The following is a 15,040-nucleotide window of genomic DNA, read 5'->3' as shown; positions in this document are numbered from 1 at the left end:
CTCAGCCACTTCCCAGCTGTGTGACCCTGGGCAAGTCACTTGACCCCCATTGCCCACCCTTACCAATCTTCCACCTATGAGACAATACACCGAAGTACAAGGGTTTAAAAAAAAAAGAATTATTGGATTACCTGGAAGTTATGACTAAAAATAAGACCTAGCCATCATATTAAAAGAAATTATCCAAGAAAACTGCCTTGATATTCTTGAACAGGCTACGCTAGAAATGGAAAGAATCTACAAATCATCTCCTGCAATAAATCCCCAAATGACAACTCCCAGGAATGTTATTGCCAAGTTCAAGAGCTCCCAGGCCAAGGAGAAAATACTACAAACAGTCAGAAAGAAACAATTCAAATATCATAGAGCCCCAGTCAGGATTACACAGGCTCTGGCAGCTTCCACATTGAAGGATTACAAGACTTGAAATATGACATTCTGGAAGGCAAGGGAAATGGATTTACAATAATGAATCACCTACCCATCAAAACTGACTATATTCTTTCAGAGAAAGTATGGTTATTTAATAAAATAGAAAATTTCAATAGTTCCTGAAGAAAAAACAAGATTTAAACAGAAATTTGATGTCCAAATACAAAATTCAAGAAATATACAAAAGGAGAAATAAGAAAGAGAAAAAATTTAAGGGTTTCAATAATTACTTATATTCCTGTAAGAAAAGATGATATCTGTAACTTTTAAAAATTATCATTATCATAATAGTTAGAAGAAGTATACATAGACAGAGAGTGTAGTAGTAAGCTGTTTAGGATGATATATATAAAAAAACTAGGGGTGAAAAAGAAAAATTTACTAAGAAAAATGGGAAGAGAGAAGTAAAAAAAGGGGTAAATTATAACACATAAAGAGGTGCAGGGTTGGGGGGATACTATTACAATGGAGGGGAGGATGGGGATAAGTTAGAAGCCTTCCCAATAAGATCAGGAGTGAAGCAAAAATGCCCATTATCACCACTGTTATTTAATATTGTACTAGAAATGCAAGCTTTAGCAATTAGAGAAGAAAAAGAAATTGAAGGAATTAAAGTAGGCAATAAACTATCACTCTTTGTGGGTGAGATGATGATATACTTAGAGAATCCTAGAAAATCAACTAAAACTAGTTGAAATAATTAAAAACTTTAGCAAAGTTGCAGAGTACAAAATAAACCCACATAAATCATCACCATCTCTATATATTTCCAACAAAACTCAGTAGCAAGAGTTAGAGAAACTCAATTTAAAATCACTCTAGGCCAGTGATGGCAACCTATGGCATGGGTGCTGTTATAATAGTTTGGGGACTTGATTGAAACGATGTAATTGTTAGGAAAGGTAAAGCAGAAAGCCCTGGATGGTAAAGGAGCTTTAAACCCTCCTCAGGCATAAACAGGAAATCAGATAGTACAACTAAATTTCCAAAGATGGCATGCAGAGCACTCTCTATGGGCATGTGGCTGCCCCACCCCCCAAGAGTTCATTACTAGAAAGGCAGAGGGACTTGGGCAGAGCTACTCTCTTACCCCTCTCCCCCACACCTGATGACATTTTTTCTTATTACCCATCCCTATGCCCAGCAGCCCATTGGGAGTAAGTACACAGGTGGTAAGTGACTCATAGGTAGCAGAGCTGGAGGCGGGTGGAGCATTCAGGTCACTCTCTTCCCCATCTCTATACTTGCTGAGAACATTCCTCACTTCACCCACCCCTCTGCCAGCAGCCCAATGGGAAAGCTTTCTCTCTCCCCTGCATGGGGTAAGGGCGGGCATGGCACTCAGTCTTAGGGGTGGGGGGCAGGCACAATACTTAGTCTGGATGGTGGAGTGGGGGCAGGGCCTGGTTCACCATCCCTGCTCTAGACAATATAAACTCTTTGGAAATCTATTTGCCAAGACAAACACAGGAATTATATGATCAGGATTACAAAATACTTTTCACACAAATAAAATTAGATCTAAACAACTGGAAAAACATTAATTGCTTATGGGTAGGCTGAGCTAATATAATAAAAATGCTAATCAAATGACTATAGATAGCTTTCATTTCTTCTTCTGAAAACTGCCTGTTCATATCCCTTGACCATTTATCAATTGGGAAATAGATCATTTTTTAAAAAATGACTCTTGTTTTCTATATACCTGAGAGATGTCTTTATCAGATGCTATAAACTTTAAAAATATTACTTCTTTGTCTCGTAGCAAAATATACCTTCCCTAATCATTTTCTTTAATTAGATCTATTTTTGGTTTTGCATTGTCTGAGATCATGATTGCTACCCCTGCCTTTTTTACTTCAACTGAAGCATAATAAATTTTGCTCTAACCCCTTATTTTAACCATTTTGTTTCTTTCTGTTTGAATTGTATCTTTTTTAAATAACATATTGTTGGATTCTAGTTTCTAATCCACTTTGACATTTGCTTCTGTTTTACATGTGTTGTAAGGGTTTTCTAACCCTTATAAGTTATTGGTATTGGTATAGGTATTTCCAATACCTGTGTCCTGAATGAACAGGCTATTGTTTTGACTGTTGGAAAAGATGGTTCCCAAGCAGTCTGAAAAATTCCAGCTCAGGCTAGTTATATATAAAAAAAATGCTTATTGAAATTATTAACATTTAAGAAAAAGGGAAAGAAAAAGGAAACAAGTAAGAATAATATTTACCCTAAATCTAAATTTCTTTTTTTTTTTTAAAACTCTTACCTTCTGTTTTGGAGTCAATACTGTGTACTGGCTCCAAGGCAGAAGAGTGATAAGGGCTAGGCAATGAGGATCAAGTGACTTGCCCAGGGTCACACAACTAGGAAGTGTCTGAGGCCATATTTGAACCTAGGATCTTCCATCTCTAGGCCTGGCTTTCAATCCACTGAGCCACCCAGATGCCCCCCTAAATCTAAATTTCTAACTGTACCCAAACCCCAAATTTCTGGGTTCACAGAAACCATCTTCCCCTTGATAGAAATCAAGGCTAACTTATCTTCCTGTCTGTCTATTAACCCAATTCTAACTTACTACCCTAAAACTAAAAAAAAAATATAACTTATCATGATGAAAAAGATTGGATTTCTTTCCTGCTGTTTAAATGGGAAAAACCAGCCAATCAGAATCCTCACAGCTTTGCTCCCTTCTGCCACCACTGGCAAAGCAGTGATATTGCACCACAATTTCCTTCCTTCTTACTTGGATATTTCTCAAGTAGAAAATTCACCAGATCTTCTTTAACTTTCCAACTTCTCCAAGCAAATCCTTGGAACACCTTCCTTGAGTCAGGACAGACCAAGAGAGAGAGTGAGTGAGAGTGAGTTGGTCTAACTGTCCCTTTCAAAAACCTCTGAGAAATTCTTTTTATTTCCCATGATCCTCTCTTACAAATTCTATTTTAGCTTAAGGAAATCCAGCTTTCTCAAATTTCTATATTTATCTATTGCAATCAACCTTATTTCTTAATCAACTCTTAACTCTTAATTAACAAATGTCCTATTACATGTTGTAAAAGTGAAATTTGGGAGATGCCATCTAAAAGTATATATATTTTCTATGGACACGTGGAAATTATCAAACTACATTTCCCGTAGTCCAACGGGTTTCCGTTTCTGGTTCTTTGGGCATGGGGACGCCTACGTCTCCACACAGAACAGTTTAAATCTCCTGGGTTAGGGGGGAGTGGCCTCTCTTGGCCAGCAGACTCAGGAAGAGACAGGAGACAATAATGGCTGGGGCGGCAGTTTGAATTCTTACAAGCGCGTGGTCTAATAACTTTATCTATCAGCATGGCTTCAATTAAATTACTAATATATATTTATATCAGCCTTTATTATTTTTTATCCTTATAACGTGTGGGGTCATTCCATTCACATTCATAATTATGATTACCAAAAGTATATTTCCCTCCATTCCATTTTCTTCTATTTTATACCTTTTCTTTCTTTTTATATTGTAATTCCTCAAAAGTCTGTTTTGCTTTTGACCATTGTCTCTCTTAATGTCATACTTTTTATTCTTCCTCACCCCTTTCTTTTATACCTTTTCCCTCCTATAATTCTTTTGGGTAAGATAATTTTCTATACCCAATGAATGTGTATATATATTCTTCCCTCTTTGAACCAATGCAGATGAAAGCGAGGTTCAAGTATTGTCCACTATGCCACCTCCACATTTTGCCCTCCATAGTAAAAGCTTTGCCTTTTGTGCTTCCTTTACATGAAAAAAAATTTCCTCAGTTTACCTCTCTTTTCCCTTCTCCCACAGTGCATCCCTTTTTTTCATCCCTATGATTTTTATTTTTGTAGTCATCCCAACATAATTGACTTGCACCCATAGCATTCATCTATGTAGGCTCGTTCTAACTACCCTAATAATGATAAAGATCTAAGGAGTTGTAATTATCATCTTCTTATGTAGGAATACAGTTTAACTTTATTGAATCCCATATGATTTCTCTTCCGTTTTTACCTTTTTATGCTTCTATTGAGTCTCGTGTTTGAATGTCAAGTTTTCTATTCAGCTCTGAACTTTACATTAGGAATACTTGAAAGTCCTCTATTTCCTTAAATATTTATCTCCCACCTCCAACCCAAAGGATTATACTCAGGTTTTACTAAATTATAATCCTAACTTCTTTGCCTTCCATAATATCATATTCCAAGCCCTCTACTTTAACTTGGAAGCTGCTAAATCTCGTGTTATTCTGACTGTGGGCCCGGAATAATTGAGTGTTTCTTCCTGGTTGCTTACAATATTTTCTCTGAGACCTAAGAGCTCTGGAATTTAGCTTTAATATTCATGGGAGTTTTTATTTTAGGATCTCTTTCTGAAGGTGATTGGTGGATTCTTTCAATTTCTATTTTATCCTCTGGATCTAAGATATCAGCAGCAATTTTCTTTTATAATTTCTTGAACTATGATATCTAGATGTCTTTTGTTTTTCATGGTTTTCAGGACATGAAATAAGTCTTAAATTAGCTCTTCTTAATCTGTTTTCCAGGTCAGTTTTTTTTTCTGATGAAGTATTTCATATTTTCTTTGATTTTTTTTTCATTCTTATGACTTTGTTTAATTGTTCTTGATGTCTCCTGGAATTATTAAATTCCACTTCCCAATTCTAACTTTAAAATAATTATTTTCTTTAGGGGGGGTTTATACCTCTTATCCACTTGGCCAATTTTGCTTCTTAAAAAGTTCTTTTCTTTGATGAATTTTTGTACCTTTTTATCATTAGGCCAATTTAGATTTTTTATGTTATTATTTTCTTCGGTATTTTTTGTGCCTCTTTTACTAATCTAGTAATTATTTTTTTCATAATTTTCTTGCATCATTCCTTTTCTCATTTTTCCTCTAAAATTCTATTCTTTTTCTCCAACTTTTCTAGGAATTCTTGTTGAGCTTGTGTCCATTTAGCTGTTTTTTTTTCCTTTGAAGTTTTGCTTGTAGTTGTTTTTATAATGTTATTTTCTTCTGAGTTTGTGTTTTGGTCTGCTTTGCCACCATAGTAGCTTTCATAGTCAAATTGTTTTTATTGTTGTTGTTTGCTTATTTTCTCAGCCTACTTCTTTACTTTGAACCTTATATTAAAATTGGGCCCTAGTTCTCTACTTCGCGGCCTCTTCACCATCCTTCCCTCTTCCCTCTCTCCTTCCCCCCTTCTCCTTATCCTCTCCTCTTTTTCTCCTTCTCCCATTCCTCCCCCTCCACCCCCTTTCCTCCCATCCTTCCTCCCTTCCCTGACCTGGATGATGCAGTGGAGGAGACAGCCGAGGAGGCTACGGAGCCCTCCGAGGCGGACATCACAGGGCTGTGCCAGGACATGGTCTCCAAAATGGCCATGTATCTAACTGGCGAGCTGACAGCCACCAGTGAAGACTATAAACTCCTGGAAAATATGAACAAACTGACTAGCTTGAAGTATCTAGAAATGAAAGATATTGCAGTAAACATAAGTAGAAACCTGAAGGACTTTAACCAGAAATATGCAGCACTTCAGCCTGATTTGGATCAGATCACTTTAATTGAGGAGCAAGTAGCTGCTTTTGAGCAGGCAGTCTACAAGTTGGACGCATATTCAAAGAAACTAGAAGCAAAGTACAAGAAGTTAGAAAGGCGATGAAAATGCTTTAGCCAAAGACTGTCCCCCAAGAGCTGCATACCTGGATGGACTTCTCAGGCTCCTGTGCTTCAGCCCCATGGTGCTGCTGCCCCAGGGACGATCCCAGCCCCAGCTCGAGTTGGCTCAGCTTGGTTCCTGGCTGTCCTGGATGCTTTTCTAAACTATACCCCTGCATCTTGGTCCCAGCCCTCTTCTCCCTCTCACATCGTTGTGTGCCCTGGACAAGGCTCAGCAATCAGGCCTCGTCTGGGCTTCCTCCTCCCTGCCTTCCCGCCTACCCTGGACTCATTCCTACTGTTCCCCCCCCTCCCTTACTCAGTAACAAACAAAATGTCAGTATATAACCTTTAAAAGAAACAAATAAATAAATGAATGAATAAAATTGGGCTCTGCTCACCTAGGGGTGGGATGGCATTGTTTCAAGCTTCAGGCTTTTGTGCTGCTGTTTTTAGAGCTAGGTCTAGGGGTCTGCAAGTCTTTGATGCCGGGAGAGGTATGGTCATTGCTCTCCTGGTCTATATGCTGGTCTTTACTAAGGAAGTGTCTTTATCTCTTTGTAAATGCCAGTATTTCTCTCTGCCCTAATTAGGATTGTGACTCAGAACTGCAACCCCAAACTGCATATGAACAATAAAGACACCAGCAAGTGCCAGATGCACACCTCTGTAATATGTTTCTTACCAGTTGTTCTTACCCTTACTATTCTTTCAAAATGGAACTATTAATAGGGGGTAGCTGGGTAGCTCAGTGGATTGAGAGCTAGAGACGGGAGGTCCTAGGTTCAAATCCGGCCTCAGCCACTTCCCAGCTGTGTGACCCTGGGCAAGTCACTTGACCCCCATTGCCTACCCTTACCAATCTTCCACCTATAAGTCAATATACAGAAAGTTAAGGGTTTAAAATTTTTAAAAAATTGAACTATTAATAGATAAAGGCCAAGCCAAGTAAAATAAAATGTTGACAGTTTAGGTTGTGGTTTGGGCTTATAATAGATTCCCTGGGAACCTAAACTATATTATCCCAATTTTTTCCTCCTTTGTATTCTCTTCCTATACTCTACCTTTCAAAAACTTTTCTTGGCAGCTGGGTAGCTCAGTAGAGTGAGAGTCAGGCCTAGAGACAGGAGGTCCTAGGTTCAAGCCCAGCCTCAGCCACTTCCCAGCTGTGTGACCCTGGGCAAGTCACTTGACCCCCATTGCCCACCCTTACCAATCTTCCACCTATGAGACAATACACCGAAGTACAAGGGTTTAAAAAAAAACACTTTTCTTGTGACTTTCCCCTTTCCTCCTTTGTTTAAAAAATTATTTTAATTTACTAATAAATTTTATTATGACACAGAAGTTGCTTCCCAATAAACCCTCCCGAATAAACTTCTCTAGAAAGTACATTCCCTCAGAGTGATTAGACAAAATTGATTAATTTGCCATTCAGTCATTCAGTCATGTCTGAGTCTTCAGGACAAAGAAAGCTATAAAGGTATCTTGACAAAGATACTGGATTGGTTTGCTATTTTCTTCTTCAGTGGATTAAAGCAAACAGAGGTTAAGTGACTTGCTCAGGCCTACCCTATTAGTATGTGTCTTGAGGCTGCATTTGAACTTAGGTCATTCTGACTACAGGTCCAGCACTACATGAACTGGGCCATCTAACTGCCCCAAATTGATTAATAGTATGATTATAATTGGCATTCCTTTATTTTAAAATTGAAAAACAATTGAATTGATATCTTTTGTTTTTATGTGGTTGTCACATAAAATGTTCAGTCTGAAACAGAACAAAATAAAACAATTAAACCAAAATATTTCATACAGATACATCTATCTCATATAACTATGATATTCCTGGACATTTTTATTTTGGGATCTCTTTCAGGAGATGATCAATGGATGTATAAAATACTTCATCCGGGGCAGAGGGTCACCTTCTTCTTTGCCAGGTAGGAGTAGGTATATTTCATTATCTTTTCTCTAGGACTTTCATTTTTATTTTTATTTCATTTTCTTTATAGTATTATGAACTTGACAAAAATAGCAAACATGAACATTTCCCTATACAAAGAAAAACAAAGCCAAATGGTGAATCCTCATTGTTGTGGTAAGATCGTTTTTCTCTTCTTTCTTTAAAAAAAAAAATCCTTGCTTTCTGTCTTAGACACAAAAATACCCTGAATTGTGTCTAAGGCAGAAGAGTGGAAAGGGCTAGACAAATCTGGCCTGACACTTACTAGCTATGTAACCCTGGGCAAGTCACTTTACCCTATTTACCTTTCTTCTATTGCTTCTTGAAATGTGTAGTTTTGCCTTCCTTTTTGCTCTCAGTGAGATTCCTAATGGTATAATTAAAGACTACAGTTGCTGAAAAAGTTATTTGGGGATCACTGTTGTTTGTTTTTTTTTAATACCACGAGCCTATGCTAAGCATATAATAAACTGGTTTTTAAAATGTCTCTGCATGTTGATAAGTATGATTGACAATAGTATCTAACAAATAATCCCTGAATATTTTCATATCACTACCTATATCTTGTGTATATGTATATATCATTTATAAATGTAAATGTATGTATATGTATGTTGTAGTATATAAAGTCCCTACATAAAAGACCAAATAAGCAGTGACAGACTGCTTAATACAAAAATCATTCTTGTGAAATTCATTTTCTTTTGCCTCAGAAGATAGTAGGTTTCATTTGTCTTGGCTCGCCAGAATGTAAATTATATATATATATAAACTCACCATGGTAGAACAATACTACCCTGCTTGTCTGTGACCTCTTCTGAACTTTCTTCTGTTTTTTCAATGACTCATTGATGCTTTCTTCACTTTTTGATGTTACTAGCAATATTTCCCTCATCCTTCAAATTCTGGCTCCCCAAAACAAACAAACATCAAAGCCTTACCTTATAAGAAATAAGTATACTTGTACAAAACCAATCAATGCCTGGCCCAGCTCAAAAGCCTAAACCTCATTCTTTACCTCTGGGCCATTGCCTATTTTTAAAAAGGTGAGAAGCATGATTCATAACCAATGATCTGGAGTTATGATTGCTAATTACATTGATCATTAACTTGTTGACAGTTGCTTTCTTTTATAATATTGGAAGCATTGTGGAAATTGCCCTCCTGCTTCTTCTCAACTCACGATGAGTCAATTCATCAAGGTTTTCCCAAGTTTTTCTGAATCTGTATCTTTCATCATTTCTTTCAGTGCTATAATATTTTATGAGGGGACCCCCAACTAGATTTGAGGAAAAGCTGGTAGTTTGGAGGAGGTAAAAGACACCGACCCTGAAATATGAAGGTAAAGGCCGTCAGACGCTAAAGAAAGAGTCCTTCCTAGAAAGAGTCTGAGATTTGATTTTACTTAATTGCAAAGGAAGAGGCCAACAATATAATGAAATTGCCTCCTGGGTGCATTCCTGAGTATTGGAAGTGAAGTGGACTGAATTAAGACTGTGACCCTAATGCAAGGTGGAGTGCCTTAGCCAGGGAAGGAGCTTTTGAACCTAGAACTGTCTGGCCAAATTTCTCTTGGTAAAGCCTGCAAGATAAGAAACAAATTCAGAGCTATTGCCTAGGGAGTTAAAGGAAAGAACCTTGAGTCCATCCTTCCCTTAGCTAGATAAGCATTGTAGCACTCTTCCAGGAAAGAATACTGTGACACTGTAACTAAATAGAGCACAGAATCACCCCGCCAAGGCAATGACAAAAGGTAGAAAGATGCTTTGCCTTCCCTTTGTAGTACAAAGCCATGGAGTCCAACAAGTTGACCTCTGTAGTAGAGACACCATTCTCTGAGAACTGAGTGGCTAAATGACCTGCTTGGGTCAGGCTGGCGGCCACAGCCCAATAGCAAAGTGATCCACCTGACCTGGTCCAGTGAGGACACAGAGAGCAGCAGGTGAGCAAGCTTTTTGATCCAGCTCAGCATCAGATTGACCTGAGCTAAGTAAGACACCAGGACGAGCCCAGGAGACTGGGGACATTGTACTCTTAAAGAGTCAGCTCCACTGAGCACTGAAGTGCCATAATGCCATACAGTGAACTATATGGGACTTTGGAGAAAAAAAAATATTGAATATTGATCAACTGCAAATTTCTGTGAATTTGGATAGGAAAGAATTACAACTTTTCCCCCTCTTAACCTGGACCTGAAATTTAGTATTTCCTTTATTTATTAATGTAGTCGACAAAAATTATTCTCAGAATGGGTCCATAGGCTTTATCAGAATTCCAAAGAACTCTATAGTACACATAAAGTCAATAGTCTCCTTCTCTGATTTATCTCTGTTTTAGGTATCAAGACTATATTTATCGCACAGAAGAAGTTTGGCAAGATCCCTTCTATTTTTGCAAACAATTTGTGTAATATTGGCAAGAATCGTACTTTGCATGCTTGATTAAATCAGTTATAAATTCATCTGGTACTGTTCCCTGCTGTGCTCCCCTCCTCCCTTGCAAGTTTCTTCATGACTTATTCGGTTTCTTTTTCTTTTTTCTAAACCCTTACCTTTCATCTCAAAATCAATACTGTGTATTGGTTCCAAGACAGAAGAGCAGTAAGGACTAGGCAAGGGTGGTCAAGTGACTTGCCCAGGGTCACACAGCTGGGAAGTGTCTGAGGCCAAGTTTGAACCTAGGTTCTCTGATCTCTAGGCCTGGCTCTCAATCCACTGAGCCCCCCAGCTGCCCCCTCAGTTTCTTTTTCTGGTATTGGGATATTTATAATTTTTGATTGGACTGCTTTCCCTTAAGTCATCACAGTCCTTATGAATCTTACCCTTCTTTGCTCTCTCATATGATAATATAACCAGGAAGAAAGAAAAAAATATTTCTTTTTATTTATTCTATCACCCAGGTTCTGGTGACCTCCTTCCAGAGCAGGGACAGTATCAGGCATCACTGTTCTACTTGGTGTTGAAAAAACAGTAACTGAATAGGGAAGGCAATGGCAGCTCACAACTGAGAACTGACAGGGAAGGAGCTTAACACACAGGGGACACACTGTGAGCACACAAATCCCAGTGGGGAAAGAATAATAACGCTAATGAGGAATGGGAAACAGTTTGGGAGAAATAACAATAATTGAAACTTTCACAATAGTCAGGGATAGTTAACTCTCTGTGGATCCTTTGATGGTTGAGAGAGAGGATGACAAGGAAGTTAAAGCAAAGTTTATTGGTTTGGTAAGATGGGAATTGGAGGGAGGGGGGTTTCTAACCTCTAAGGGACCAACTGCCAGAGAATGGTGACAGTTGGGGTGGCTAGTCCTAAGCTACCTAAAAACCAGCCAGCAAATGGCTCAGCTGAGTGGGACAGGGCTATGGGGATCTCACATAAGGTCCTTGATGACTGCCAGATGATGTTTAGATACAGGAACACTTCTGTTCTCAGCAAGATCATCCAAAAGGGCTTGGGAGTACAGGACTTCTTGGAGCTGTTCACCACCTACAGGACAGATCCTGACTCTACCTAGGCCTTCCTCTTCTATCTTGATTTGCAGATCCACCTCCTCTATGGAGATCCCAAATAATCCAAAGGTACAGCAGCTCCCAGCTTCACACCTCTCCTCCAAAGCAGGAAACAGCCACACCACTCAGTCTCTCTGAACAAAACCCCTTTGACATTCTGGCTTAGAATGTTCTCAGTCATCCAAGCCGGTCTGTCTTTTTCTACTCACTATCCATGCCTACCCATCAATTATAAATGACCTATAACAGTATAAAGTCAAGTCCACCACTTACTGTTCCACCAGCTGCCTCCTTGTGTAGAGGTGATCCTGGAGTATTCACAGTTTGTCAACAAAATTTAGTGACAGGCCTTTTATGTTAGGTAGGGCACAGTTTAACTGAGGTTTGGAAAGACTATCAAAAGATTAATCAGGGGGCAGCTGGGTAGCTCAGTGGATGGAGAGTCAGGCCTAGAGATGGGAGGTCCTAGGTTCAAATCCAACCTCAGACATTTCCCAGCTGTGTGACCCTGGGCAAGTCACTTGACCCCCATTGCCCACCCTTACCACTCTTTCAACTAGGAGCCAATACACAGAAGTTAATGGCTAAAAAAAAAAAAAAGATTAATCAATAAGAAATTTTTTTTCTGGTCATATGAACTCATTACAAAAGTATAAAACCAGTTTCAGTGTGCATTAGGGGAAGTGTCCATGTTTATATTGGAAATATGCAGAAAAGTATTGTGCTTACTTTCTTAACCAGCTAGGTTCTTTTGATTTGAATCAGTATTAGGGCACGTTCATTTGTCAATTTTCCTAGAGATCACAAACCTGTGAAGATTTATATTTGTATTAAAGCCTATATTTCTACTTGATTTCAATTCATTTGGGCAAGCAATTACTAAGCTCTTAATATGCACACACTATTAGTGCTATCATGCACTAGGGAAACAAAGCCAAAATTAATAGCAGTTCCTATCCTTAAGGAGTTCTATTCTACTGAGGGGCACAGGTAAGTAATTATAAGGCAATTTCGGGAGAAAGAACACTATCCACTAAGGCAGGGGTCGGCAACGTATGGCTCTCGAGCCATATCTGGCTCTTTTGAGGGCCAGATATGGCTCTTTCTGCAGGAGCATGAAGTCCATTTTTTTCAGGCGCTGTTACAGGAGCGGCACTGTGAGCACTGGACGGCTCTCACGGAATGACATTTTAAAAAATGTGGCGTTTATGGCTCTCACAGCCAAAAAGGTTGCCAACCCCCTACACTAAGGGGATCTGGAAAGGCTTCCCTGAGAAGACTTCTTAGAAGTGAGGGGGAGGTGGAAATATATCTGAGGAATGGGGAACAGATAACAGGATATACACAAGCAGGAAAATAAACAATAGGAACAGTTCTGGGTCAGCAAAAAGGCCAGCTGAGAGTGTGAAATCAAGTAATGTATGATAAATTTGGAAAAGCATTCAAGAACCAACAAAGAAAGGATAGAAATGCCAACTGAACAGGAGATGGTACTTAATCCCGTCACTAAAGATTATCTACTAAGGTAAGGACGTGGTCAGCTATGAGCTTTAGGGGAGACTATTGTGGCAATTATGTGGAGGTGAATTGGGGTTAGAGACTAAAAGTAAAGAGACTGATTGGGGGAGGGGAGGTGTTGCTATATTCCAGGTGAAAATAAAGAAGGCCTGATTATGTCTATGAGAGTGGAGAGTGGAGAGAAAAGAACATAAGAGATATGAAAGCAGAATTGACAATTAAAAAGCTGAATGAGTTTGCCAAAATGGATGACTGGAAGGATGGTGGTGTTCAATGGAAACTGGGACATTTGGAGAAAAGATAGGGGAATATGATGAGCCACATTTTAATCATCATGTTTGAGATGCCTCTGGGACATGTAGGTAGAGATATCTAACAGCCAATTGCTGGTATAAGACTCGTAGTTTATCAGTGCTGGGAAAATTGGAAAGCAGGCTGGCAGAAACTAGGCATAGATCAGTATTTTGCACCATTTACCAAAATAAGATCTAAATGGATACATGACCTAGACATAATGGGACATATCATAAGTAAACTAGAACATGGAACATATTACCTATCTTATTTATTGGTTGGAAGGATTTATGAATAAACAAGAGACAGAGAGCATTGTGGGATATAAAATGGATCATTTTGATTCTATTAAATTAAAAAACATTTGTACAAATAAAACCAATGTAGCCAAGATTAGAAGGAAAGCAGAAATTTGGCGGGGGGGCGGGGAAACTTTATAGTTTCTCAGAGAAAGGCTTCATATCTCAAATATATAGAGAATTTAGTAAAATTTATAAGAATATAAGCCATTCCCCAATTTGTAATGGTTAAAGGATATAAATAGGCAGTATTTGGAAGAAGAAATCAAAGCTATATGTAGTCATAAAAAAATGCTTTAGATCACCATTGATTAGAGAAATGCAAATTAAAACAACTTTGAAGTACCTTCTCTCCTATCAGATGAGAAAATGACAAATGTTGGAGGGAATGAAGAAAAATGGGGACATTAATATATTATACACTAATTATGCCCAAAGTTTTATAAATGTGTATATACTCTTTGATCTAGCAATGCCACTATTAGCTCTATTTCCCAAAATGCTTAGGGGAAAAGGGAAAAGAACCTATTTACATGTTCAAAAATATTTAGTGCAACTCTTTTTGTGTTGGCAAAGAACTGGAAATTAAGGGCATGACCATCAATTAAGGAATTGTGCTTATGTGATTATGATGGAAAAGTATTGTGTTACAAGAAATTATGAGCAAGTTGGTTTTAGAAAAACATGGAAAAACTTGCATGAAATAATAGAGTAAAATGAGCAGAGCCAAAAAAATGTTGCATACAGTAACAGCAATATTGTTTGAAGAGCAACTGTGAATGTGAACATTCAAATCAACTATGGAAATTATACATGATACAGGTATAACATTACATACACATGTATAATATATCATACATATATATGTGAGTGTGTGTATATGACTTAAGAAAGGCAAATGTTATGCATCTCTGGAGAAAGAATCGATTACGGAAGAATGTAGTATATGATATCTATCAATCTTCTCTGATGCAGGATTGGGAGAGAGGGAGACATCTCAACCTGAAAATATTAAAATGACTTGAGCTCATCAGAAAGATTAAGACAGGATTAGTTAGGGGTCATCTGCAAATAAATAAATGAATCCAGGGGCAGCTAGCTGGTTCAGTGGTTAGAGTGCCAAGAACTGGAGTCAGGATTTGGGTTCAAATCTGACATCAGACACTTCCTAGCTATGTGTCCCTAGTCATTTAATCCCAGTTGCCTAGCCCTTAATACTCTTCTGCCTTGGAACCAGTATAGATTCTAAGACAGAAGGTAAGAGTTTTTTGGTTGCTTGTTTAAAGAAATGAATTTTTATTTAAAAAAGGAGGAATTAATCCAAGAGAGCTAAGATCATCTAAAGAGACATGGA

The 15,040-nt window shown here is 38.2% G+C and overlaps 1 protein-coding gene across 1 annotated transcript; it reads left to right on the top strand.

Annotated features, from left to right (window-relative positions):
• The first annotated feature begins 5,786 nt into the window (after positions 1-5,786).
• LOC123249687 (biogenesis of lysosome-related organelles complex 1 subunit 2-like) lies at positions 5,787-6,101 on the top strand. Its single transcript, XM_044678817.1, has one exon. The coding sequence runs from the start codon at positions 5,802-5,804 to the stop codon at positions 6,099-6,101; it is 300 nt and encodes a 99-aa protein (XP_044534752.1). The 5' UTR covers positions 5,787-5,801.
• The last annotated feature ends 8,939 nt before the right edge of the window (positions 6,102-15,040 follow it).

The sequence above is a fragment of the Gracilinanus agilis genome, chromosome 5 (genome assembly GCF_016433145.1).
Source record: "Gracilinanus agilis isolate LMUSP501 chromosome 5, AgileGrace, whole genome shotgun sequence".
Lineage (NCBI taxonomy): Eukaryota > Metazoa > Chordata > Mammalia > Didelphimorphia > Didelphidae > Gracilinanus > Gracilinanus agilis.
This window is presented reverse-complemented; position numbering and strand designations above follow the sequence as displayed.

Excerpts from the sequence above, each read along its gene's own strand:
- LOC123249687 (XM_044678817.1), top strand. The coding sequence starts at position 5,802 with ATGGTCTCCAAAATGGCCATGTATCTAACTGGCGAGCTGACAGCCACC.